Source organism: Panthera pardus, unplaced genomic scaffold, assembly GCF_024362965.1.
Source record: "Panthera pardus isolate Hobbes unplaced genomic scaffold, ASM2436296v1 HiC_scaffold_3, whole genome shotgun sequence".
Taxonomy (NCBI): Eukaryota; Metazoa; Chordata; class Mammalia; order Carnivora; family Felidae; genus Panthera; species Panthera pardus.
In genome coordinates, this window is record NW_026526876.1 from 37,731,362 (window position 1) to 37,755,525 (window position 24,164).

Sequence of the window (24,164 nt, forward strand, 5' to 3'; positions counted from 1 at the left end):
CTTACCCTAAGACCATCAGGGCCCAGAAAATTCCTCTGATTAAGAAAGCCTTTTCCTACAGGTGGACCGACTTGATCCCCGTCTGGGGAACACAAGACTCGGTAAAAGGCTAATCCGAATCCTTGTTTCCCAGATGTGAGAAACTGAGGTCCAGAGAGTTGAAGGTTTGACTTGCCCAAGGCCACATAGCCTGTTAGTCAGAAAATCACAGCCAGGGGGAGGCGTAGAGGTGCAGGATCTAATCTGGAAATCCCAGTTTAATCCTGGTTCTCTGCAGAGATGAAAGTCCAGGTTTGACTTTTGATAAGGGGCCCAGAGCTCGACACGATTTCCAAAACCTGTTGCTGCTTCCCTCCCCCCACCTTCCGCTGGTTGACCCCACCCTGGTTTAAAGGAACCCCTCCTAGAGAGGGGTGAGGTCATCTGCTTGACTGAAGACGGCACCTTCCCCTGTGGCTCTGGGGGCGGAAAGAAGAATCCAACACTCCCTGGGGCAGTTTTCAGCTTTTCTCCAGGAGACTTGGAGTTCTTCCTTATACCTAGGGTGCATTCTGCCCTGCAGGGAGCCCCCATTCCGTACTCCGCAGGCTCACCGCCAAGGCTCGCATTCTTGCTAATACAACTCCAACTGGAAAACCTCATTTGTTGGATGCATTCATTTAGAACCTGCTGTGACTTTAAAACTGGGTGAGCTATGGGGCGCCTGGGTGGCTCAGTCGGTTAAGTATCCGACTTTGGCTCAGGTCATGATCTCCCCGGCTCATGAGTTTGAGTCCCGCGTCGGGCTCTGTGCTGACAGCTTGGAGCCTGGAGCCTGCTTCAGATTCTGTGTCTCCCCCTCTCTCTACTCCTGCCCCGTTCGTGCTCTCTCTCTGTCTCAAAAATAAATAAACATTAAAAAACAAAGCCGGGTGAGCTAGAGTAATTTAAAAAACAATTTTAATGATGGGAAACAAATACAAAAAAGTAGAAAGGATAACGTAATAAATCTCCCGTGTACCCATCACCTTGCTTTAAAAATTACCAACCCAAGGGGTGCCTGGGTGGCTCAGTCGGTTAAGCGTCCGACTTCAGCTCAGGTCGTGATCTCAGAGTTCCGTGTGTTCAAGCCCCACGTCGGGCTCTGTGCTGACAGCTCGGAGCCTGGAGCCTGTTTCGGATTCTGTGTGTCTCTCTCTCTCTGACCCTCCCCTGCTCATGCTCTGTCTCTCTCTGTCTCAAAAATAAATAAAACATTAAAAAAAAAAAAATTACCAACCCGTGGGGCGCCTGGGGGGCTCAGGTGGTTAAGCGTCCGCCTCTTCAATTTCAGCTCAGGTCATGATCTCCTGGTTCGTGAGATTGAGCCCCGCATCAGGCCATGCGCTTGCAACAGAGAGCCTGCTTCTGATTCTCTCTCTTCCTGTCTCTAAGTAAATAAATAAACAAACAAAAAATTACCAACTCCTATCTAATCAGTGTTTTCTTCATCCCCTGATTATTTTGGAGCAAATTCTGGACACCTTATTTTATCTGTAACGGTCTTTTTTTTTAATATGAGAACTTGAAGAATCATTAGTTCTTAATAGTGTAATCAAGCATCTAGTCAGTGTTCAATTACGCCATAGGATCACTTCACCCACTTACGGAAATACGCAGCTAGGGAAAGTTACTAAGCTCAAGAAATTACGGGCGGAATGTTCTGATTTATTGGAGAACAGTACCCACTTCAGCCAGGCCCATTGTTCACCGTGTTGTATGAATTCCGAATATTTTTAATTTGTCCCGCGGCCTAACTTTGACTGTATTTTGGCAAAGGCTTTTTGTTCCTTTTCTTCCTTCAAGACAGCAGCTCAGGGGACAGTGCACCGAGCCGGGAATCAGACAGGTTTTGAGTTCAAAGCCTGACTCTGTGTGACTTGGCCAAGATACTCAATCAATCTCCCATTCTTGGGGCCCTGGTCTCTAAAAGGGAGCCATGGACCCCCAGCATCATGGGTCATGGGAGTCTTCTAGCAAGTGCAGAATCTCAGCTTGGAATCTTTCAAGTATTCCTCAAGTGTTAGGCCCTTCCCTAATTGACCTGTTTTCCTTCCCCGTGTATACTTCTCTGAAAAGGTTGAAAAGGACGAGAGCTTCCTTCCCAGGGAGAAGTCCCAACCACATCCCTTTCCTGATACCCAGCTCCTGTACTTCCTGAAATTCTTGGTTTGCTGCTTAACTCCTACTCCTACTGTTGAATGGGTGCTCCCTCCCTCCGTTCTCTCCTGGAATCTTCCCAGGGCTAGAAAGAAATGGTCACTTGGCTCTGTGGCCTTCCCCTCTCCCCCACCCCCATTAGAGAAATCAATCCCCTGTGGTTGCTCTGTACTGGGAGCTGCCCCAGGACATGGTCAGGGCAAGCAATGCCTTCAGATCCGGGCAGGCAAAGAGGTCAGAAGCCACAGGGTGTTGGCACCCAGGGAAGTAATGAGGTTGGTGGAAACCATTGCCTTCGTTGCCAAGAGCTATCACTCAACAGGTTTATCAGCTCCTTCGTGGACGGACGGGTGGTGGTTCTTGTACCTCTAGGCATTCTCTGGCCTTTTCTGAACAAGTGATGTTGGGGTTTAGGCCCTCCAGGCTCCGCTCAGACTCTAGAGCCCTGCTGCCTGTAGAGTAAAGGTACCGCGCAACCGTAGTGGGAGCTGATGCTCTAGAATGTGAGTGGGTCCCTCGGCCGAACTAGAACCCTTTAGTTGTCAAGGGAGGCGGGGGAGTGGGACTATAGGCCATGGTATTTCCCACGATTTCCTCAGCACGGCAACCTGAAGACTTAAAACGGTTACCATCACGTTGAGTGCTCATTGTCGGCCCTACCCGCCGCTCTCCTCCCATCCTTGTCTGGACCCCTGTAGGCTCCTGAGGACCTGGATAGGGATTGAGCACTCCCTCCGAGTCAGGTGCCCCAATTCACATGCCTTGTCTCTTTTAAGCCCTCACAAAAGCTTTTATCAGTTTCCACAGGAAGAAACCAAGGTACAGAGCAAAGAAGTACCCTATCAAATGCTCTTAGCTTCTTCCATGGACTCCCAAGCCCTCAGCGCACTGCCCTGGCCCAGCTTGCATCAGGCCTACATAGTTTGGGAGTTAAGCAGGGGTCCCGGGAAGGGGGTACTGGGTATAGTTCCCAACATTGCCCCATGTGCTCTGGGCCTGAAAGAAGTTAGGTAGCACCATAAGTAATAGAAACCAGGCCAAGGGCTTAAAAGACAAAGGGCCTTCGTGGCTTCTGTTGTGCTTTTATCAGGGTTGGGGGCTTTGCTGAAAGGAGGTTTGGAGGCCTGAAGGAGCCTGGCATGGTTTCCCAGGATTGGGTGTGTGTGTCCTGGAGGGGTGGGTGAGTCCCTGCCTATTGGGGGTGGGAGGGGGCTGCCAGGAGGTCTTTTCTTTCATTGGTCGTGTGGCCCTGCCCTCCTCCCCCTCCTTCTCCTGGAACATTCCAGACATTCCAGACTGCCATTGCTTTCAGGATATGGATTAAAATCCCAAACCGAGATTTGATTTCCTCACCTCATCCCCTCCCCAACTCTTCCCTACCCTGAAAAGAAAGCCCCTAAAACTGGGAGTTTGAAGGAGGAGGGGGGAGGGTACTTTTGACTTTTGACCTGAGATTACACTAAGGCACCCTCTCGAAAGAGCCATCTTCAAACTGAGCTCCTGTACAGGGGTTGCTTTAAGCCCTTGCAGGTTTGAACTCCCAGGCAGGCAGCCCCCACCTCTTCCATCCAGAAGAGTTTGTTAGGGCCTCCTCCCTCAGCTTGAGTGACTCCTGTCATTGGCATCGGGCTAGATCAGTGTCCTCAGTCTTTGAATGGTGTAACCTCAACCCTCCAAGAGTTGGACTTGCACTGTGAGGGTTCTTGAGTTTTCTCTGCCCATTTGGGCACAAAATGAGTGCTGTATGGGACATCCCTCGCGGGGGCAGAGACCGTGGGGCTCCCTCTTTTGCCTATGAATGAAATCAAAGAAGGCGGTCCGGTGTGCGATCTGAGGACCCACAGAACTGGACTTACTTCTTACGGTTACTCTTTTGTCCTGCATAGTTGTCTGACTTTAGGTCAGGTTCACGAACCAATCAATCGAGAAAGCCATACATTGATTCTCAACACCTGTCCTCCTTTGGCCTGAAGTTATTTCGTCCCCGGGAGAGGTTTCCTTAGTGTATTTCATCAACAAAGACTTTATGTGCTCAGAGCTGCATAGCTAGAAGGGATCTTAGAGACCCTTTGGTTTCCATTTTGCAGCTGAAGACACTTTGAGGTCACAGGGATGGAATGGTGAGTGAGCTGGCTCAGGACAGAGCCAAGAGGGAACCATTTCAGTTAGAGCTTAGCATCCTTTCTCTTGTTCCCATGTGTTTACACTCCCGCCCGCCCCCCCCAGCCTGGCAAGAGCCGACATGGGCCTTGTTAGGAACACTGAGGCCTGAAACTTACTTGGCTTAGTCAGTTGAAGACCCAGTCAGGGTAATTTAAGGGCTAGAACTGGATTTTCTTGCTTCCCAGGCCAGTTTTCCCTCATGCCGTTAGAATTTCCTTGGACCTTGTCCCTGAACTAAGTTTGTGATCCAGGATATATGCAAAGACCAAATGACAGTTGACCGATGAAGATCAAGTCAATTGAAATGTTGTAAGCCCAGGGATTAGGGCATTGATTTGGGTGGTGAGCAGTTAATTGCCCTGGGAGTCAACTTTGAACCTAAAAGCCTTCCTGGAGGTGTCGGGGGCGGGGGGGGGGGGGCAGGGGTGGTGGGGATACTACATTTTTAAGAGGTATTTGAAAGCTGGGAAGGAGAGGGTGTAGTCATTTGGGAGGAGGAGTGGTCGTGATGATGTGTTGTGTGTTAACCGTTCTGGCCGGAGCATTCCAAGATGCCTCTGTTACAACACTTCTGAGTACTTGAAGCTCTTTGCTAAGCTCTAATATTACCTAACAGCACCTTAAACCCTGTGAATAGGGATTATTCCCCTTTTACAAAGAAAGAAAAGTGAGCCTCAAAGAGGTCAAATTTTAAGAACAGTGCTGTTAAAAGTGGAATACAGATTTAAATCCATACCTGTATAAAAACCACTTGACGACCGCACTATTATCCTGCTGTAATTTGGCTGCACGTATGTCTCCCCTAATAAATGGTGAGCACCTTGAGGCCAGGGACTTTGTTTTGTTTATCGCCGGGTCCCCAGCATCTCGAGCAAAGTCCAGCGCGAAGTAGGCAGCAATTAAATAGGTAGCAGATCAGTGACTGATGTTTTCTGTAGCAGCTTTGCCTTCCAAGTGCCTGAGACGGAGTGGGAGGTAATAGACGCTTACTGGAGAAAAGAATCAGTAACACCTCAGTAGAGGGATAGACACAGCAGATGTGAGTTTTAGGGAATTCCGCGGCCCTGGTGCTTAGGGCATCTGGTTTCAGGTTTCCCATCTGTGGTAACGCTGATAATTTACTCTCCGGAGTGAGGCACCCCTGCACCAATTCTGTATCCCCAAAGGTTATCATTCTTGGATTCTCAGACTTTGGTGTTGAACAGAAGGGAGGGAGCTAAAGACTGAGGCAGGGATTAAACACTGCGAGGTCAGAGGCTCCTGAAGCATCCGGAGCCGTCGCTAATCCTGTTCCTTCTAATTTCAGGAGTCGGAAAATCCAGATTCGAAATATCCCACCCCAGCTTCGTTGGGAAGTAAGTGATTGGGGGAGACTCAGTGGGTGGGCTAGCGGAGACTGGAAGGGAAGTCCTGGTCAGTCTGAGTTGGTAGAGACGACTGGGGAGGTTCCCTGGCGGCCTGGGGGTAGGCCAGGGCTGCTAGTGCTGAGGAAGGTTGCTTGGATCTCATCCTCAGCCTAGGACTACCAGTGTTAGCCCTTTGGGCTTGGCCCTGTGGTGAGAGGCATTATGGAGGTGGGTAGGATGTTCCTCGGGCCCCAAACTTAATGATGGCAGAAATTGACTCAGGGACCCTGGCGGCCCAAGTCCACTTCCAGAACGGCCCTTAAATGCTTTTTTGTGCTCAAGCACATTTCTGTAAAGATACCCCGAAAGGTCACTGCTAGTGTCGATACCCCAGAAAGGGTAAGCCGAACGGGTAGTATTCAGTCCCCATCTAAGGCTCGGCCTGTGCCACTGTGCTTTGGGGTGAGGGGTGTTCGGGGCTGGCTTTGTCTCAGTTCCTGGGATGCCCAGAGTAGCCTTCCTCCCTTTTCTGTGCTCCTAGGTGCTGGATAGCCTGCTGGCCCAATATGGTACAGTGGAGAATTGCGAGCAAGGTAAGAGTGCAGAGGGGGTGGGTGGCGGGGAAGGAGGGTGGGAGTTGGGGGGGATCTTCTTTGCTTCCTTTTCCGTGACCACATCTGCCTGGTGTACCGAAAGAAGATAGGCAGAATATGGCATGGAGGGAGATACACCACACAGGGGCTGTGGGCATGTTCTCCTAGCTTGGACTGGGCCGTTTATCTCTGGGACGGGTTTCTCCTGTGAGTGAGCAAGGTGGCTCATTTCCAGCATGGTGTCCCTAGGCCCCATAGGGATCAAGCACAGTAGAATGAGGTCCCGCTGTTTTAAAAGCCGTAGTTTAAGAATGGAAATTGTGTGCTCGGCCTGAGTATGTCTGCAGCCCTTTTACTTTAAAAGCTTCGTGATTCTTTGTGTTCGGCTGGACTCGTCCGTCAACTGGTGGTTTCTTTTTAGAAGCTCTGATTGTCAGGTGCATGTCTTGGGTCAATAATAATAATTAAAAAAAAAAAAACACAAAAAAGCCGAGGATTTATTACTTGGCACATAGTGATGGGGAGGCATAGTCTTTCAAGAGTGGGCCCACAGCAGAAATAATAAGAAAGCAGTCTAGGTCAGAGCACATTTGGCTACGATTTCTGAGGATTCTCCATTGTTTAAGATTATAAATAAGTTTCAGACGAAATGAGCTAAAATGTGGAGTGATTTTGGTTGGACATATAATGGTAGAGCTTGGCCAATAGAAAAGCTTATACTATTTGAGTTTGTAGTTCTTCAAGGAATGTGCATCATCAGCTCGTGAAGATTTAAAATTTCCTCTCAAGTCTCTATGGAAAGGTGCGAGCTAGAAATCACTCTAGATGGAAATATGTGCCTGTACCAAGGTCAAGGCCCATCAAACAGGATCTCCTGCTCTGATCCTGTAGCTTGCCCTTTTATCATAAATATTTGCCAGGACACGACCGGGCACACTGATAACCATTGTCCGGTACTGCTCATGCGTTAGACTAATGACGGAGTTATTCCTGGACAAACAGCAAGACGGAGCCCTGGCTTGGGAGCACATCGTGAGCCTCACCGGGCAGCCCGGCAGGAGCCCACATGAGTTTAAATCTGTGTGGGGCTCACCAGGGAGCGATGACCCAAGGAACTGTATCAGGAGGGGACGCCTGCTACCTGGAGGAGAGAAGAGAGTGGGAAATGTTTGGTTTTGCTGGACAGCAGAGTCTTCGAGTGTCAATTTTCCTTTCTGTCCACCGCATTTAAGATCGTTACCCCTCACCACCGCTTCCTTTACCCTGATTTACATTTCTCCATGGCCTTGATCAATCTGTGATGTTCCCGTAGAATTTGCTTATTGTGCTTACTGATGTCTGTTCCAGCTGGAACGTAAGCTCTGGGAAGGCAGAACTTTCGTTGGTTTCGTTCATGACTGTGTGTCAGTTTAACTGGAAAGATGATTCTTGGAGAATCTCCCTCACCACTGTGGTGGGAGAGCTCTGTGGAGGAAGGCCAGAGGGGTTAAAGAGTGGTCTGCTTTAAGGATTTGTGGCCCACTGACTCATTCTCAGCATGGTTGGGAGAGAGGCGTGGTTTTTGTCAAGTGTCCTCCACCCCAGGGCTGAGCAGGCCCAGGAGACCCCAAATCAAAAGACAGTGGTGCACGAGACAGGTTAATTTTATTAATTTAAAATGAGAAGTATGTCCCCGGATTGCCTGGAATTCTAACGTCCAGCCCAGTCTCCCATAGGAAAGAGTATATGGTGATCAAATGAAGACCAAGGGGTTTCATGATGAGAGCCTAGGACGTTGATGGGATTAATGGCATGTGCCATGAAGTCATGATAGATTGCATGTGCGTTTCCCCTGTCAAGATCTTTGGAATGCCCCGTCAGGCATTGGCTTGCCAGTCTCTGTGTGTGTGGAGTTTTAACTAGTTTAACTTCCCGCGAATAAATTTGTATCCCAAGCCAGGTGTGTGTGTGTGTGTGTGTGTGTGTGTGTCTGTGTGTGTGTGTGTGTCTGTGTTTTCCTGCCGCCTAACTGCTGATGTGTTGATCACACCCTTTTATTGCCCAGATTCTGAGGGGCTGGGTAGGGACAATCAAAGGAAGACACAGAAAGGAAAATGCAAAAAAAGGTTAATTTCAATTTTCCCGTTCTGGTGAGAGGGGCCTAAATTAGGGGAAGTATTTTGCCTTGTCATTCAGCTCTTTCCTTCTCATGACACATGTAACTTCTCATAACCTGGAAAGATGAGCTTTTAACACTTGGGGTTCATTGATGGCATCTCCAGATCTCACGGCTCTAACCTTGGCTTCTGTTTTGCTCCCCCAGTGAACACCGAGAGTGAGACGGCAGTGGTGAATGTCACCTATTCCAACCGGGAACAGACCAGGCAGTGAGTGGGCCGGAAAGTGGGGCAGGGAGGGTCTTTTGTGGGGTATTGGGAGCCAGGTACCCCTGCTTCCACAGGGTTGGGGTCCTGGCAGGCGGGAGTTACTCCTTCGGTTCGGTTATGGTGATAGCCAATCCCAGACTCTTGTCTGTTGGTTCAGGGATCTCAGAGGTACAAAAACTCAGAAACTCAGGAATCGATAGCAAACACATGGAAGGGAACGGACCCAAAGACCTCCCAGGAAAGGTATACCCTGGAACTGCAGAGGGCCTTTGCTGTGTTGATGGCTCCATCCAGTGGTAGTCGGGAGGAACTGCGAGCTCTACAAAAGGGATTTGTTCATCTTCTGATGTGGCGGGGGCAGACATTTTATTGCGGTGATGCCATGAGCCCAGTTTATGCCTTTTGCAGGATCCTTTTTGTCCCGTCACACCCACGATTTCTAGCTCCTTAAGCCCTTGGGCTGAGCAATTACACTTCTCACCCACGGGTGCTGACAGAGTTTGTACATTTTGTGCATGTACTCATTTATATCCGACCCGTTACGGGCCTTCTGCCACATTTTGCTTTTGGTGGCTTTCTTCTTCCTGCGGCAGGCCACCTTTATCTTTTCGGTGCCCTCCAACCTAGTGTTAACGTCGTAAAATGCCACTACTTCCTCAAATAACCACTGTCTTTTCTTCTTTATTTATTTTTTATAAAAGTGTATTTATTTTTACGTAATCTCTACACCCAACGTGGGGCTTGCATTCACGACCCTGAGATCAAGAGTCGCATGCTTTTCCAGCTGAGCCAGCCAGGCGCTCCTAAATATTTTTCAAAGTAATCTCTCCTCCCAGCGAGGGGCTTGAACTCATGACCTTGAGATCAAGAGTTAGCATACTCTGGTGGCGACTGAGCCAGCCAGGCGTCCTGCCCCCATTTTCCTTTTGGCTGGCTCATCGGCTCAGACGGCTCAGAATTTTCTGGAAGTCCCTACTGCCCCTTGTGGCCAGTGTATGGTCCTTAGCCTGGCTTTGAACGTCACGGCAACACTCTCCTCTGGCTGTTGTTGCCTTGTTGAGATTTCTAACCTGCATCAGCCAGTGTGGGACTGGATGGAGCACGTCTTCCTGCACAGGGGTGAAGAACACCCCAGGTTTGCAGACATTTCCAGATACACTTAAACTCCTGCTTCCAAGTGGTAAGCAGGGCACTGTGGCTCTCTCTCTCTCTTTTTTTTTTTTTTTGTACGGTTTCCTCAAACATGGGAGGTGCCAGACTCAGCAGTTGCAAAAACAAGCCTCTTGTGCCATCCTGTTTCTATCTGTTAACATTTATTCACCATCACGACCTGCGATTCTCACATGAGTCTTATGATTGAAATTATTATGTGGCTGAAATTCATAAGCCCGATGGGAACCGCCTACGTAGGTTTCCCTTCGATGTCATCAGCCATTTAGCCTGGAAAGTTCTCTGAGGTGGAGGTTGGAAAGGGGAGGGGGGGCACGTGGTCATCTCCCTGGCTTTTAGCGGGTTCCAGTTTGGAACCCAGCGTGCTTTACACGCTGGAGGGCATTTGCTGTGACTGGCATGGATTGGTGTGACCGGTAGATTCTCCCTCTGTCCCCAGAGCCATCATGAAGCTGAATGGCCACCAGCTGGAGAACCACGCCTTAAAGGTCTCCTACATTCCCGACGAGCAGATAGCACAGGGTCCTGAGAACGGGCGCCGAGGAGGCTTTGGCTCTCGGGGTCAGCCCCGCCAGGGCTCCCCTGTGGCAGCGGGGGCCCCGGCCAAGCAGCAGCAAGTGGACATACCCCTGCGGCTCCTGGTGCCCACCCAGTATGTGGGTGCCATCATTGGCAAGGAGGGGGCCACCATCCGAAACATCACGAAACAGACCCAGTCCAAGTGAGTCTTGGCTGCTGGGAGATGGAGGTCGGGTGCCTCCGGGAAGCACACCGAGGAGCGTCAGTATTGACCTCTTAGGAAATGTCGCCTGGAACGCGTTCCCTTTTCTCTGTGTTCGTTCGGGGGTCGCTGCTTCCAGTCACGGCCTCCTAGGAAGGCAGGGGCCGGTAGGGGTGGAGGAGGGGGTTGAAAAGGCCTGGGGCGGGCCATTTGGTGGCAGCGGCTGGGCCGCACAGACCTTAGAGGGGTTCTGTAATTTCTTGTAGGAAAGTCTCATCAAGCAAACCTAGTCTTTGTGAGTCAGCCCCTCCTTGGTGTTCTGTGGTTTCAGTACTGCCTGTTGGTGGCCGGAGGGCTGGGCAGCCTGGCCAAAGTCGGCCCTCAGTAACAGGTCATGATCCTGCCCCATCGCCCATCCACCGCGGCTGCTCCTCTAATCCCTTTTTAAAATTTTTTTTTTCCAGTCGCGTATAGTTGACCCTCTTCTCTAATCTTTATGGCTGATCAGCATACTCTGGAAAAGAATGGGTCACGTCGTGTCCTTAACGCGAAGGCATCCTTTATTATTTACTTTTAATTTGGGACAGTGCGCCTTCCTTTTATAGTTGTACGCGGGGCGGTGGAGGCGGGGGGAGATCCAGAATTTAAGGGAGAAGTGCAGCTTTAGAGCCGTGGGCTGACGTCCGCCAACCCCGTGTTCCCACCCCAGACGCCACCGTTGTCCCTCCCCACCTCCTGGTTGAGACACAATCCGGAGCAGCAGGCTGGCCGGGTTTCCCTGGCCCTTTCTCTGCCCCTCCCATTCTTCACTTGGACGTGTTCCAAGGGCCCCTTCTGTACCTTCGGTTGAGGAAAGGTGGCCAGGAGTGCGAAGACGACCCCGGGTTTCACCAGGGACGCCTAACCGTCTTTGACCTTGTGGTCCTCAGGATCGACGTGCACAGGAAGGAGAATGCAGGCGCTGCGGAGAAGGCCATCAGTGTCCACTCAACCCCCGAGGGCTGCTCCTCTGCGTGTAAGATGATCTTGGAGATTATGCATAAGGAAGCAAAGGACACCAAAACGTAAGGCTTTTGCCCGGCGTGTCTTGTAACGAGAGGATTGCCACTTCCCCGCCCCCAACTACGAACTGTTAGCAAGAATGGCGATAAATAAGACATAAACTGGGAAACGAGGTTCTCTTTCCCACAAGGAACACCCTGTACGTATCCTCTTAGCGATCCCGTGAACTCACGGGTGTTTGTACATCGACGTGCTGTGCACAGGTGTATGTGTGCACACGTACGTTGTAGCACAAATAGGGTCCTGATGAACATGTTCTACAGTTGGCTGTTGCACTTAATGTGGATCAGTAATCCTAGACCCACCTCATTCTTTTTATTTCTTTTTTAATTGCCTGGAATTCGGTTGTCCGCGATGACACGAGTATACGGTTGGATGAGTTTAACAGGCATACACCTGCGAAGCCATCGCCCCACTTCTGTAACGAGCGTAGCCATCGCTCTGGTTGTCCTTCTTCCCCTTGGCAGCCCAGCCCCACTCCCACATTTCCGTAGCCCTCAGCAGCCACCGCTGTGCTGGTTCTCGTCATCTTTTAAAATGTAACTCTGTCGCGTGCTTTGTCCTGGAAACCCCACGTCTTGTGGGGGCAGGATGATCGAGTCTGAGCGTGGCCTGCCATTTAAGGATCTCTTACCCCTCACTTCTTCCCAAGGGCCGACGAGGTTCCCCTGAAGATCCTGGCCCATAATAACTTTGTGGGGCGGCTTATTGGCAAGGAAGGGCGCAACCTGAAGAAAGTGGAGCAGGACACCGAGACGAAAATCACCATCTCTTCGTAAGGCTCTCATTTCCCTCTTTATTTATCAAAGGACTTTTAGAGCACGAGCAGGGGAGAGGGGCAGAGATTTTTGTTTGAAATTTTTTTTTTTTGAGAAAGACAGAGCATGGGCGGGGGAGGGGCAGAGAGAGAGAGAGAGAGACACACACACACACACACACACACACACACACACACAGAATCTGAAGCAGGCTCCGGGCTCCGAGGCATCAGCACAGAGCCCGACGCGGGGCTCAAATCCACGAACCGCGAGTTCGTGACCTGAGGCGAAGCCTGACGCTTACCTGACTGAGTCACTCAGGCGCCCCGAGAGTATTTTTTGTAATGTTTATCTATTTTTGAAAGAGAGACCGAGCAGGTGAGGGGCAGAGAGAGAGAGAGAGAGAGAGAGAGAGAGAGAATCCCAAGCGGGCTCTGTGCTGTCAGCACAGAGGGCTCGAACTCATGAACCGTGAGATCATGGCCTGAGCCGAGATCAAGAGTCGGACACTTAAACCAACTGAGCTACGCAGGCGCCCTGAGGGAGAATCTTATGTGGCCTGATGTGGGGCTGAGCCCCAGTCACAGAGTCGGACGATCAACTGACCGAGCCTCCCAGGCGCCTCTTTATGAGTGGGATGCCCCAGGGGCTCCGGGTCAGCAGTATTTCATTATTGAGCCTCAGTACTTGGCCCCTCAAGTTGGATGCGGTTTCTGCCTACTGAAGGGTAGTCAGCGAAGTGGCAGAGAACATTTCTCTCCGTGAGGGCTGGTGGTGTGGGAGTGCCTCCCTTCAGCCCTCCGGCCTGCGTCTCACAGAGCCTGCGGCCAGGAGCCAGGGCCTCGGGGTTTCAGGCCTACCTGCCAGGCTGAGAAGGGGCCCGACCTAGGTCCTATTCTGAACGGGGACGGAGCGTGTGCTCTCCCTGTGCAGCGGCCTTGCCTCTCCGGCAAGAAACAAGGCCAAGCAGCTCGATTAGGTGGGTCTTTGGTGAGCGCTGTGCCTTGTGGACTTTCTCTGCTCCAGAAGCACAGGAAGTGGGTTGCCTTGGACCACGGGGGAACGTTCCGGTCCTGAGCATCTTCCTTTCCTGGTTTTACCGGTGGTGAAAACCTGTCTGAGTGGACTCCTTGCAAACGGAGGGGTGTTTTCCTCTCCCTGGCACCGTGCCCCCGGCCTGGGTTCCAGACCGAACGCCAGAGACCAGGAGCTGCTTGCCAAAAGTGAAACAGCCTGCAGACACGGTTTCTGTGGCTAGTTACGAGCCGGGGCCCACTCCTGGCCCCGGCCGGTCAGTGTGGAAGGGTGACTCAGCTCTGCTCTCCCACCAGGCTGCAGGACCTCACCCTCTACAACCCCGAGAGGACCATCACCGTGAAGGGGGCCATTGAGAACTGCTGCAGGGCCGAGCAGGAGATCATGAAGAAAGTTCGGGAGGCCTACGAGAACGACGTGGCTGCCATGAGCGTGAGTGCCTCGTGCCCCTGCTGACCGCTCTCCGAGCCTGAGCCACGGCAGAAGGGGGTCTCCATGTGGGGTGGGGAGGCCATGTGCTTTTGGACCTCCATTCCTCAGAGTGTTTTAAGTGTAATTAATTGAGATTCTTTATCGGATTCCTGGGGCGGGTCCCCTCTTGGGCTTCAAGGTCCGTGATCTTCCTGTACAATTGGTGTCGGCGTGTAGTTCGGTGAGGAGAAGGGTCCGTTATTTTAATCTGATCAAAAAAAATTTTTTTGGTATTTATTTTTGAGAGAGAGAGGGAAACAGAGCGCGAGAGGGGGAGGAGGGGCAGCGAGAGAGAGGGAGTCACAGAATCCGAAGCAGGCTCCAGGCTCCGAGCTGTCGGCATAGCCCAGTGTGGGGTTCGAACCCACGGACTACAAGATCATGACCTGAGCCGAAGTCGGATGCCCAGCCGACTGAGCCACCCAGGTGCCCCTAAATTTTTGTTTTAAGTTTATTTATTTTGAGAGAGACAGAGACCGTGTGAGTGGGAGAGGGATAGAGAGGGAGACAGAGAATCCCAAGTAGGCTCCATGCTGTTAGTGCAGAGCCCATCGTCTGATTTTTATCGTATTTTTAAATTTTATTTTATTTATGATGAACAGGCTGTAAATTTTGTTTTAACGTTTATGTATCTTTGAGAGACAGAGAGGGACAGAGCACCAGTGGGGGAGGGGCACAGAGAGAGGGAGACACAGCATCTGAAGTAGGCTCCAGGCTCTGGGCTTGAACCCACAAACTGTGAGATCTTGACCTGAGCCGAAGTCGGACACTTAACGGACTGAGCCACCCAGGCACCCCCCCCCCCCCCCCCGTCATCTGATTTTTAAAGGGGAGGGAGGATGGTGGGTACGGGAAGAAAGGTGAGTCCTGGAAGTTAATGGACATCTGTCCTCGCTGTGCCTTCTCATAGGAATGTTCCAGTGCAGGGTTCAGTGGGGTAAACCACCAGAGATGGGGGTGACGACATCTGAGGCTCTGTTGGACCCTTCTGGGGGCGGGGGGGTGGTGGTGGCCGGTTCTTAGTCCAGGGATAATGTGCCACGGCTCACAAATCCACGCTCTATGTGTACGTGAGCGTGTGTGAAAACCACAAGGACAGGCCGGTTTTGTGCAGGTACAGCACCCAGCGCTCCTGTGTTGGCCCCCCCACCCCGCCCGCCTCTGGGCTCAGCCAGGCCCCTGCAGGGTGAGCTGACCTCTTCCTCCTCACCTTCCTTCCCCAGCTGCAGTCGCACCTCATCCCCGGCCTGAACTTGGCGGCCGTGGGTCTTTTTCCAGCCTCGTCCAGCGCGGTCCCGCCACCGCCTAGCAGCGTCACTGGAGCGGCTCCGTACAGCTCCTTTATGGTAGGTGCAAGATCTCACCCCAGGGGTCCCCGGGCCCTTCTGTGGCCTCCCTTCGGGCCCAACCCCCCGTGGGGGCCCGATGCTTGGGGATGCATTTGCAGGGAGAGGGAAGGGAGGTCTGGGATGCCCCCCTCGTGCGCACTCCCGGCCGCTGGTGCCCCGCTGCGTGGATGGCGCCTTCTCGGTCCTTACTGGGCAGAGGGAGAGCCGGGGAGGGCGTAGCCCCTGTTGGCCGCCCGCTGCCTGCGCCCTTCTGCCTCGAGGACGCGTGCCCGGGGTGCGGGAGGGCTGCACCCCTCGCCCGTGCTAACGGCACCCCCTGTCTTGGCAGCAGGCTCCGGAGCAGGAAATGGTGCAGGTGTTCATTCCCGCACAGGCCGTGGGCGCCATCATCGGGAAGAAGGGACAGCACATCAAACAGCTCTCCCGCTTCGCCAGCGCCTCCATCAAGGTGACCTGCTCTGCCTGCCTCCGGGTCCCGCGAGGAGGGGAGCGCTCGCTCGCTTGCTCGCTCGCTCGCTGCCGAGGGCTCAGACCTCTCTTTCCCGAGGCCCTGGGTGGCCAGCCCTGGGGCGGGGCCTCTTCCCCTGAGGGATCGCAGCCCCCCCTTTGCTTTTCACCTTGCCAGGGTCTTCCTTGCTTCCGGGCTCTCAGACGAGGGAGGGGGCAGGTGTTGCAGCGTAGAAAGCGAACTTGGGTTCTGGCACGGACTGATGTGGGTTCAAGCCCCCGCCCGCCCCTAAGCCAAGGACCTCGGCCTCCGGTTTGCTCACGACTGCGGAAGCCGAGGCCCCGGGCTCAGGGTGCCTGGCGCACAGTGCTTGCTTTGGTAAGTGTCAGGCTGGCTCTACACCTTGGTTGGCCAGGGTCCAGGGCAGAGAGCAGGGAGAATCTCTCCTAGTGAAACTAAGCGGTTAAGTTTCACAAGCCTGAATCCATCTGTGGTCTTAGAGGAGCTGGTCAGAAGCAATGATCCTTCTCTGGTGAAGTGTGGGCGGTAGGGGGCGCCTCTTTGACCACCTCTGTTTGCTTTGTAGATTGCTCCTCCCGAAACTCCTGACTCCAAAGTTCGTATGGTCATCATCACTGGACCCCCGGAGGCCCAATTCAAGGTTCTCATCTTTGTTTTCCCAAGCTAGACCCGGGAGCTGAGGCCGGGTGGGAGTGCAGATCCGCACGCTTTTTAAAAACAGTTTTTATCCATTTCTTGGAGTAATCTTTTTTTAAACATTATTTTTCAAAATGTTTTTATTTATTTAGGGGAAAGAAAGAGACAGCGTGAGGGGGGAGGGGAGGAGAGAGAGAGGGAGACACAGAATCTGAAGCAGGCTCCAGGCTCCAAGCCTGACGTGGGGCTCGAACTCGATAACGGTGAGATGAAGTCGAACGCTTAACCGACTGAGCCACCCAGGTGCCCCGATTTCTTTTACGTAATCTTTATACCCGGCGCGGGGCTCGAACTCACGACCCCGAGATCAAGCGTCTCCCGCTCTACCGACTGAGGCAGCCAGGCGTCCCTGCAGGATAAAGCATTGCAGTGCACCTTCCAGTTGGGCATCACACTTAATTTCTGTTGACTTCTGTTTCCTTCTTTACGTCTGAAGGTGAACAGGAATTCGGGACAGAAGGAAACCCTAGGGCTTGGCTTCTTCCTTGGGCATTGCCTTAGTTACATCAAAGGAAGACCTTTGATGCCAAATTTCCTTCTCTCCTTTGTATCCATCGCTAAGTCCCTGCACTTCTGGTCACACAGCCCAAGAGCCGACAGTGAGCACATCCTGACCGAGGCAGGCATGGAGAATGGGGACAGGTTCTTTAGGCTGTGTGCAGCGGCCCACAGCCTGTTCTCTGCGGCCTCATTCGAGTCAATGGGGTCATCCCAGACCCTATAGGGATTTGTAGCTTATGAATTGTTCTGGGAGGTATGGGTTCAGTTAACTCTGCCCCGGCTCTCCAGTGTTACAAGCAATCAGAAGGAACAGGTCAATGCCACGACAATGGCATTTTCGGTCGCCTGGGTAGATGGTTGATCTACTCCTGGGTGGGGCCTGGGGGGCAGCAGGGGAGGGGCTGGAGCTTGGGGACCGGACGTCTCTGTTTACCTCGCTTCCCTTTTCGTCGCGTGTATGGCCTGCTGATTAACAAGGATCTCCTCCTCTCAGGCTCAGGGAAGAATTTATGGAAAACTCAAGGAGGAGAACTTCTTTGGTCCCAAGGAGGAAGTAAAGCTGGAGACCCATATCCGGGTGCCAGCGTCAGCTGCCGGCAGGGTTATTGGCAAAGGTGGCAAAACGGTGAGCCTTGAGGGCCAGGCTGAAAGTTCTGGATCTTTGTCCTCAAACCCGACAGCTCTGCTCTGGCTTCCCTCTCCCCTACCCCACACAACCTGAGGACTCCCGACGTGCTCCTTGACCTAATTCTCCTCCACAGCCCAGCTCTGGAGTCCTCTAGTTACCTGCTAGCAATTTGCCTCTTGTCCTTCCCTCCAACCCCACCCTTTCTTGATGGCGCCCTGAGCTTCTCTTCACCCCTGGCCACGCAGGTGAACGAGTTGCAGAATTTGACAGCAGCCGAGGTGGTGGTGCCCAGAGACCAGACCCCAGATGAGAACGACCAGGTCATCGTCAAGATCATCGGGCATTTCTATGCCAGCCAGGTACACGTGGCACCCCCCCCTCCCCGCCGCCCTTTTGCAGGAGGGCGGCAGGAGCCCGGGGATCAGAGAGGGAAGACTCCAGATGTTGACCTCCATGGCCTGGATGAATCCGGTGGACTCTGCCTGCCTCCGGGCTGGCTCAGTTTCCTTTTAATTTGTTTTGAGAGAGAAAGAAGAGGGGCAGAGAGAGGGGAGAGAGAATCCCAAGCCATCTCTGTGCTGTCGCGTAAGCCTGAGGTGGGGCTCGAACTCACAGACTGTGAGACCGTGACCTGAGCCGAAATCAAGAGTCGGACACTTAACCGACCGAGCCACCCAGGCGCCCCTGGGTCATTCTTTTCTAAGTGTAGGAGTGTGACGTGTAGATGTCTTATTTCCTCTTGAGGCTGTAGGGAGAGCGGTCTGAGGATTACATGTATGATATATATCCTATATAATAGCCAGTATGTATTCTATATTCTTGGTCATCAACTAAGAGTCTTCCTGTTGTCTAACGTTAGTGCTTCGCTAACACCTTGTGCACAGGATGAGAAAGGAAATTGGTATCACCCCCTTCCCCCGCCAAGTCTTGTTTGTGAAATAATAATGCCGATAACCACATTCTGGACGGCCCTTCCCCAGTACAGTCCCTTAGCCTTTCTCACAATGACTTTTCCATCCCTGCTTCCAGTCCTTCCACCGTCCCATTGCAGAACTCCCCACCCCCACCTCCAGGGAGCCGGTCGGCACTGCCCAGCATTGGGACTGACCCCAGAGCCTGCAAAGGAGAGTGGATGTCGGGGTCAAATGCTCCGTACTTTGAAAAGTCAGGCAAAGGATGACCGGAAGGGAGTGAGGTTTTCCTAACATCCTCCAGTGTCGGAACCGGAAGGGGTACGGAGGCCTTTGGACGCAACCCCTTCCTCTTAGAGGACAGACGTTTCACAGCAGGCTTGTGGCCCGACCGACACTGTCTAAGGCAGTACGGGAGCCGGGAACCCGGGCTCTTGGTTCCCAGTGTGGTGTGGCTGTGCAGCAGCAGGAACGTGGGTTCTGGAGGCAGAGGCCTTGGAACTCGAACCCCCCTTGCGTGGTCTTCTGCGCCGTATGGCTTTGGCTGACTTTTCTGGGACCGTCTTTTGAGAAGTATGAACGGTAGCGTCTGTGGCCGAGTCTGCTGCACCAAGCACTATTCTGTGTGGTTTACATATATTAACTCGCGTAAGCCCCACGATAGCCTCATTTTACGGATGGGGGTGTGAGCTTAAGAGGGTAAAGGACGTACGCAAGGATGCACAGGGCCAGGAGGTTTTCAGTACCGAAGCGGGGATGGTTTTCATCTGTTGGGATGAGGAGTAGAGAGAAAAGCTACGTAAGCCGTCCGCTCGGGGCTGACCGAGTAGGAAGTGATCTAAAAAAAGGGAGTCCACCGTCTTGCCTCAATCTAGACCACCTTTCTGTTTAACCAAGAAACCAAGCACGCCGTGGGTGGGAGGACGCGATTCTGGCGACCGGTTCCGGGCGTCGCATTGTGCTGTTGATTTCCGTCGTGGAACCGTGTTCTTGGGGAAGGCGCCTTTGAGAAGGGGAGGGGAGAGACACCGATCCATTTTGTACGGTGGGGCTTCGGTGTCACTGCTGGTTTCTAAATCCGTCTCTGGACGTTTCGTTCTCTCTCCTGGGAACGTCGACGTGTGTGGTGGGGCTGTGGTCAGTGGGGAGGAGGTCTCCGAAGTTTATGACCCTCCGAGGGAGCACACGCTCCTGGCGACTCCAGGAGGTTGATTCGGGGTTCCGCAGTACGCGTGGCAACTTTGTTAACCGGAGGCCCTCACTCTTGCCGCTCGTCTGTTTTTTCCTACAGATGGCCCAGCGGAAGATACGAGACATCCTGGCCCAAGTGAAACAGCTGCACCAAAAGGGACAGAGTAACCAGGCCCAGGCACGGAGGAAGTGACCAGCCCCTTCCCTTCGCGGCGACTCAAGGACAACGGGCTGAAGTCGAGAGCGCGTTCTCCCCAGCAGGCCTGAGAATGAGTGGGAATCAGGGACCCTTGGGCCGGGATGTAGACCAGGTTTGCCCGCTTGGCTTGAGGAAAGACGTTCCAGTGAGGAACCCTGATCCCTCGGCCCCACACGCCCAACCAATTGGCCCGACACTGCCCGCCCCTCAGGGTGTCACCATGGAAATTCTAGCTCAGGGTGCTTTTAAACGTGGATTGTTGAAGTAAGTTCTCCAGGTCCCACCAAGAGAGTGGGTCAGGCCCCAGTGGGAAGAGAAATAAAATTTCCTTCAGGTTTTTAAATCATGCAGAGGGGTGTTTTAATCAGCCTCAAAGGATGGTTTGCTTCTCAACCCGAAAATCCTTCCAGCCTTCTCCTACTTGGTTCGTTGATTAAAATACCTCTACTCTCGTGCCCTGACATAACCTCTTCCTATATAGCCTCTTCCTGAAGTCACGCTAATTGTTTTATCTGTACTGCTACCAGAAAAGGTGGGAACCAGTGCATTGTTTTGCTTACGTTATTGACTCAGAGGAGAAGACACACCAGCATCTATAGTTTAAGTCCACTCCTTCCCTAACCAACCAGTAGGAACAGCAAGGAATAAAGAACGGGGGAGAAATGTGATTAAACTGTATAGTAATCCACGTTTAAAAGGAGTGCCCTTATGGCTGATCTAGTCCAGATCGCCATCTTGAAAAATTGGCGCGATGAAAATGTTCTCCACTCTGTCGGGACTTCCCCACTGAGATTCCCTGCCCCATTCACGTCCTTCTCCCCATCTAGGTGCACGTGGGCGGTAGTGAATGCTCGGCAGGGTAGGGGCTGACCACTGTACTGTCCCTGATTCCCACCATTCTCAGGCAGATTTTATATTTTTTTAAAGTCTATTTTAATGATTGGATATGAGCACTGGGAAGGGGACGTAACTCCCCTTGATAAAGTCTCAGTTCCACGGAGGACTTGAGTGGCCCCAAAGGCTGCCACTGTGCCCTCACTCCAGCCCGTGTGCTCCTATAAGGGCTGGTTCCCAGAGGCAGGGGTTGTGGGGCACTCCCCCGCCACGGCACTGTTCCCTTGGTGGAGGTGGGATGTGGAACCCAACCCCGAGCTCCCGGTGAAGCTGAAGTCCACCGTCTGGCGTACGTTATGAATATCCAGTAAATGGGAGAGTATTTGCTTCTGTTGTTATCCCAGAGGCATGATTTAACCGATGGCTTCTGCCTCCGTGAATCACCGGCATGACAAAAGTTGTGCCTAAAAACAAAGTTCAAAATACCAGCAACCTTATGCACAAAGGGGTAAATAAGCTTAATTTATTAATTTCCCAGGCTCAGTAAGATCCCGTTGGAAGTTCAGCCCTTGTGGAAGACAGCAGCCATCAGTTGAATGAGGTTGGGCCTCCCCTCCTAATATACTGATTGTCAACGCATATCAGCCAGGTGGTGCACTTTAGTTAGCTACCTTGGACAATGCTATCAAGTGTGCTGGGAAGGGAGGAAGGCCTCTCTGCATGTGGAAAAGCCCATGCGTGGAGTCCCCTCCTTCCGACACTGCAACAACAACAGTAGTAACAACGAGACAACCATGACACGTGGGCGGAGTCAGTCAGGTAATGCTGTGCGCGAAGTAAACTACCTCAAGGTATGAAGTTACCTCAGCAATTACTTTCCTTTTTGTTCCCCCCACCTTTTTTTAACCTTTTTTTTTTTCTTTGCGGCTTGCTGATATTTTATATAAAAAAGAAAAGCAAAGCAAAAGAGAAGCTGATAGTCTTGAATATTTTATTTTTTTAATGAAAAGAAAAAAAAAACGAGAAAGTTATGTTTCATAATTTCTTACAACATGAGCCAGTGTAAGCCTTTAGGATCTCTCTATGGAGAACAGGCCCTATGGGAAGGGCAGCAGGGGCTGGCTCTTTGGGAGGAGGCTGGGGCTCAGCGGCCCAAGGTGGAGAGAGCCCGGGGTGAGGCCCTGATCTCTGACTCCCAGATTCCTAAGCCACTGGCCTCTCCTGGGAAATTACGCCTGCTGGGGATTCAGAGACCTAGCAGAGCCGTGGGCCTCCGGTGGCCGAACAGCAGTCCCCAGCCACCTGCTCATGGCGTCTCCTCTCTCCCTTTTTGGTTAAAGGGCATCCCAGCCAGTTCTCCCCACCAGTGGTGCTGTTGAGATATTTTTAAATAATTGCCTCCGTTTTATCGAGGAGTGAAATAATATCTAAAAAGTATACCCACTTAAAAAAACAAAAACAAAAAACCCTCTATTTCTCTTTCTAGAAGTATGGGAGCCAAGATTCCGTTGGTGGAAGAGACACAGCTGCTCTCTTACCCTCAGAGAGGTCCACCTGGTTTGTCATTGCAGTCTTTTCTTTTTTTGGTGTTGTTTTCATTTCAGTCCCATCTTGCTGTTCCTTTGGGTCTGCGTCAACAGACCAAGGAGCAGACAGACACTCAGATGATTGCCCCTTCGTCTCCTGTCATCTTTAGATTGATCTGATTGGTTCTAACAGCGGACCCAAACCTAAAGGAATTCTTGATTTAGGGTGGTACGTGCAAGAAGCAGTCGGGGGGTATGGGAATGTGACTGGGGGGCAGGTTCCTGCCTCGCTCGTGTCTTATCCTTGCATCCCCATGACATTCCTTTACAACCTCCAGAACTGTCTACCCCGAAGAGAGGAAGAAGCAGGAGAGCATTTAGGGGTGATATCAGGCCTCTGTAATTGAGCTTCCCACCTGCCCTAACCACAAAAAAAGGGTCTCCCAACTTCCATCTCTGGCTCTATATGCTTTAGCCCAAAATGAAGCAGATAACGTTCAGACATCGGCCATTTGGTGATTTAAGGCGAATTTCCAGCAGCAAGCATGCTTTAATATCCGGTTCAAACTACCAGCAGAAAAACAAAAAACAAAAACCAACAAACAAAAAAACCACCCACAGTACCTGAAATGTGATTGTTGCAGTGTTCAGTTTCCTTGGGATCCTGCTCCCGTCACACCTTAAGCCCACGTCCTTTTCCTTTGGCTGGTTCAGCTCCCGGAAGAGACCAGGAAGTGTGGCGAGGGACTGTCAGACGTTAGTTGAATTAGGCACAGCTTCCACTCATCGCTGACATTTGCCCAGCAGGAAAGTTGTGAAAGTTACCCTATCAGAAGCAGAAGGAATATGGTTTGGTGGTTAAAGTTTAGCGGGATAAAGGGACCTGTCTTGGTGGGCCCGCCTTTGACCCTTAGGCTAGGTCTTGGGGCAGCGCCTTGCCCTCCTGCACATCACCTCCATTTCCCCGTCCTTGGCGAGATAAGTCAACGCGGAAAGCACTTGGGAGATTTGGATGATCAGAGAAAAGTGACTTTTAGAAAAACCACTTCTATACTGAAGAGAGAGAGAGAGAGATATATATATGTGTGTGTGTGTGTGCGCTACATATATATTTTTAAGAAAGGACCATCTCTTTAGGATATATTTTTTATTCTGTGGAACACACAAAAAACCAAAATGGTTTGATTCACTTAACTTCAAAGCTGCATCTGACAGTTACACCCGGATGGCTTTAATCCCCTCTAGGGTCTGGTTGCCTTTTGCAGTTTGGGTTGTGGACTCGGCTCCTCAGAAGGGTCTGGGTAGGAGAGAGCCATACGTAGGGACAGAGTTTTATCTCCTGCTGCCCTTTCCTGCCCTCCCCTGGGTCCTTGTCAAGTCCTTATTCCTTTCCCGTGAGCTCTCCACCTCCGGGGGGGGGGGGGTGGTGGTGGTGGTTGGGAGCTATTCTTAGGTATGCCTCACTATTGGCAGGAAAGACCCCATGTAAAACCCAGAGAGCACTGCAGGGAACACTCCAGGTGGCTCTGTGTCCGTTTTCCTCTGTGCCAAAGACAGACAGACAGACGGGGGCTGAGAGAGGCCGTTTCTGAAGCCAAGCAGTAGCCATCTTTCAACGTATACTTGGGCCCTCTGAGAGGGGCTCCTGGAAACAGTGCGAGCTTAAAGACCCGTCCCTTCCCTTCTGAGGCTCCTGGGGGACGTGGGGGCGGTGCTTAACTTGCCAAGGGGGTAGGGAGCTGAGAAAGGGGTCCATTGGCTCCTGGTTGCACTTTGGGGAAGGAGGGGAAGTTTGGGGCTCCTCCACGTGGGACTGCTCTCTGTCCCCTGCCCCCACCGCAGAGATAGCATGGCGAGTTCCCTTCAGGCCTGGCAGACTGGCAGCGAGGAGGGGCCTCAGTTAGCTCTCAAGGGTGCCTTCCCCTCCTCCCACCCCAGACATAACCCTCTGCCAAACTGGGAACGAGCAGTGCTATGTAACTACCTCACAGAGCCCC

At 52.1% G+C, this 24,164-nt stretch overlaps 1 protein-coding gene across 2 annotated transcripts in view; it reads left to right on the top strand.

Moving 5' to 3' along the window:
• Window positions 1-21,613, top strand: part of IGF2BP1 (insulin like growth factor 2 mRNA binding protein 1) — a 41,911-nt gene extending 20,298 nt beyond the window's left edge. The window contains exons 3-15 of one of the 2 annotated variants that reach the window (XM_019415865.2): window positions 5,648-5,696; window positions 6,229-6,280; window positions 8,583-8,646; window positions 10,256-10,537; window positions 11,467-11,601; window positions 12,252-12,374; window positions 13,689-13,824; window positions 15,087-15,209; window positions 15,544-15,660; window positions 16,247-16,321; window positions 17,372-17,503; window positions 17,752-17,865; window positions 19,709-21,613. In XM_019415865.2, coding sequence (XP_019271410.1) covers window positions 5,648-5,696; window positions 6,229-6,280; window positions 8,583-8,646; window positions 10,256-10,537; window positions 11,467-11,601; window positions 12,252-12,374; window positions 13,689-13,824; window positions 15,087-15,209; window positions 15,544-15,660; window positions 16,247-16,321; window positions 17,372-17,503; window positions 17,752-17,865; window positions 19,709-19,801 — 1,495 coding nt within the window. In that variant the 3' untranslated portion in view covers window positions 19,802-21,613. Of the gene's footprint in view, window positions 1-5,647; window positions 5,697-6,228; window positions 6,281-8,582; window positions 8,647-10,255; window positions 10,538-11,466; window positions 11,602-12,251; window positions 12,375-13,688; window positions 13,825-15,086; window positions 15,210-15,540; window positions 15,661-16,246; window positions 16,322-17,371; window positions 17,504-17,751; window positions 17,866-19,708 lie in introns of both variants that reach the window. The other variant, XM_019415863.2, reaches the window with a different exon arrangement.
• Window positions 21,614-24,164: the final 2,551 nt, after the last annotated feature.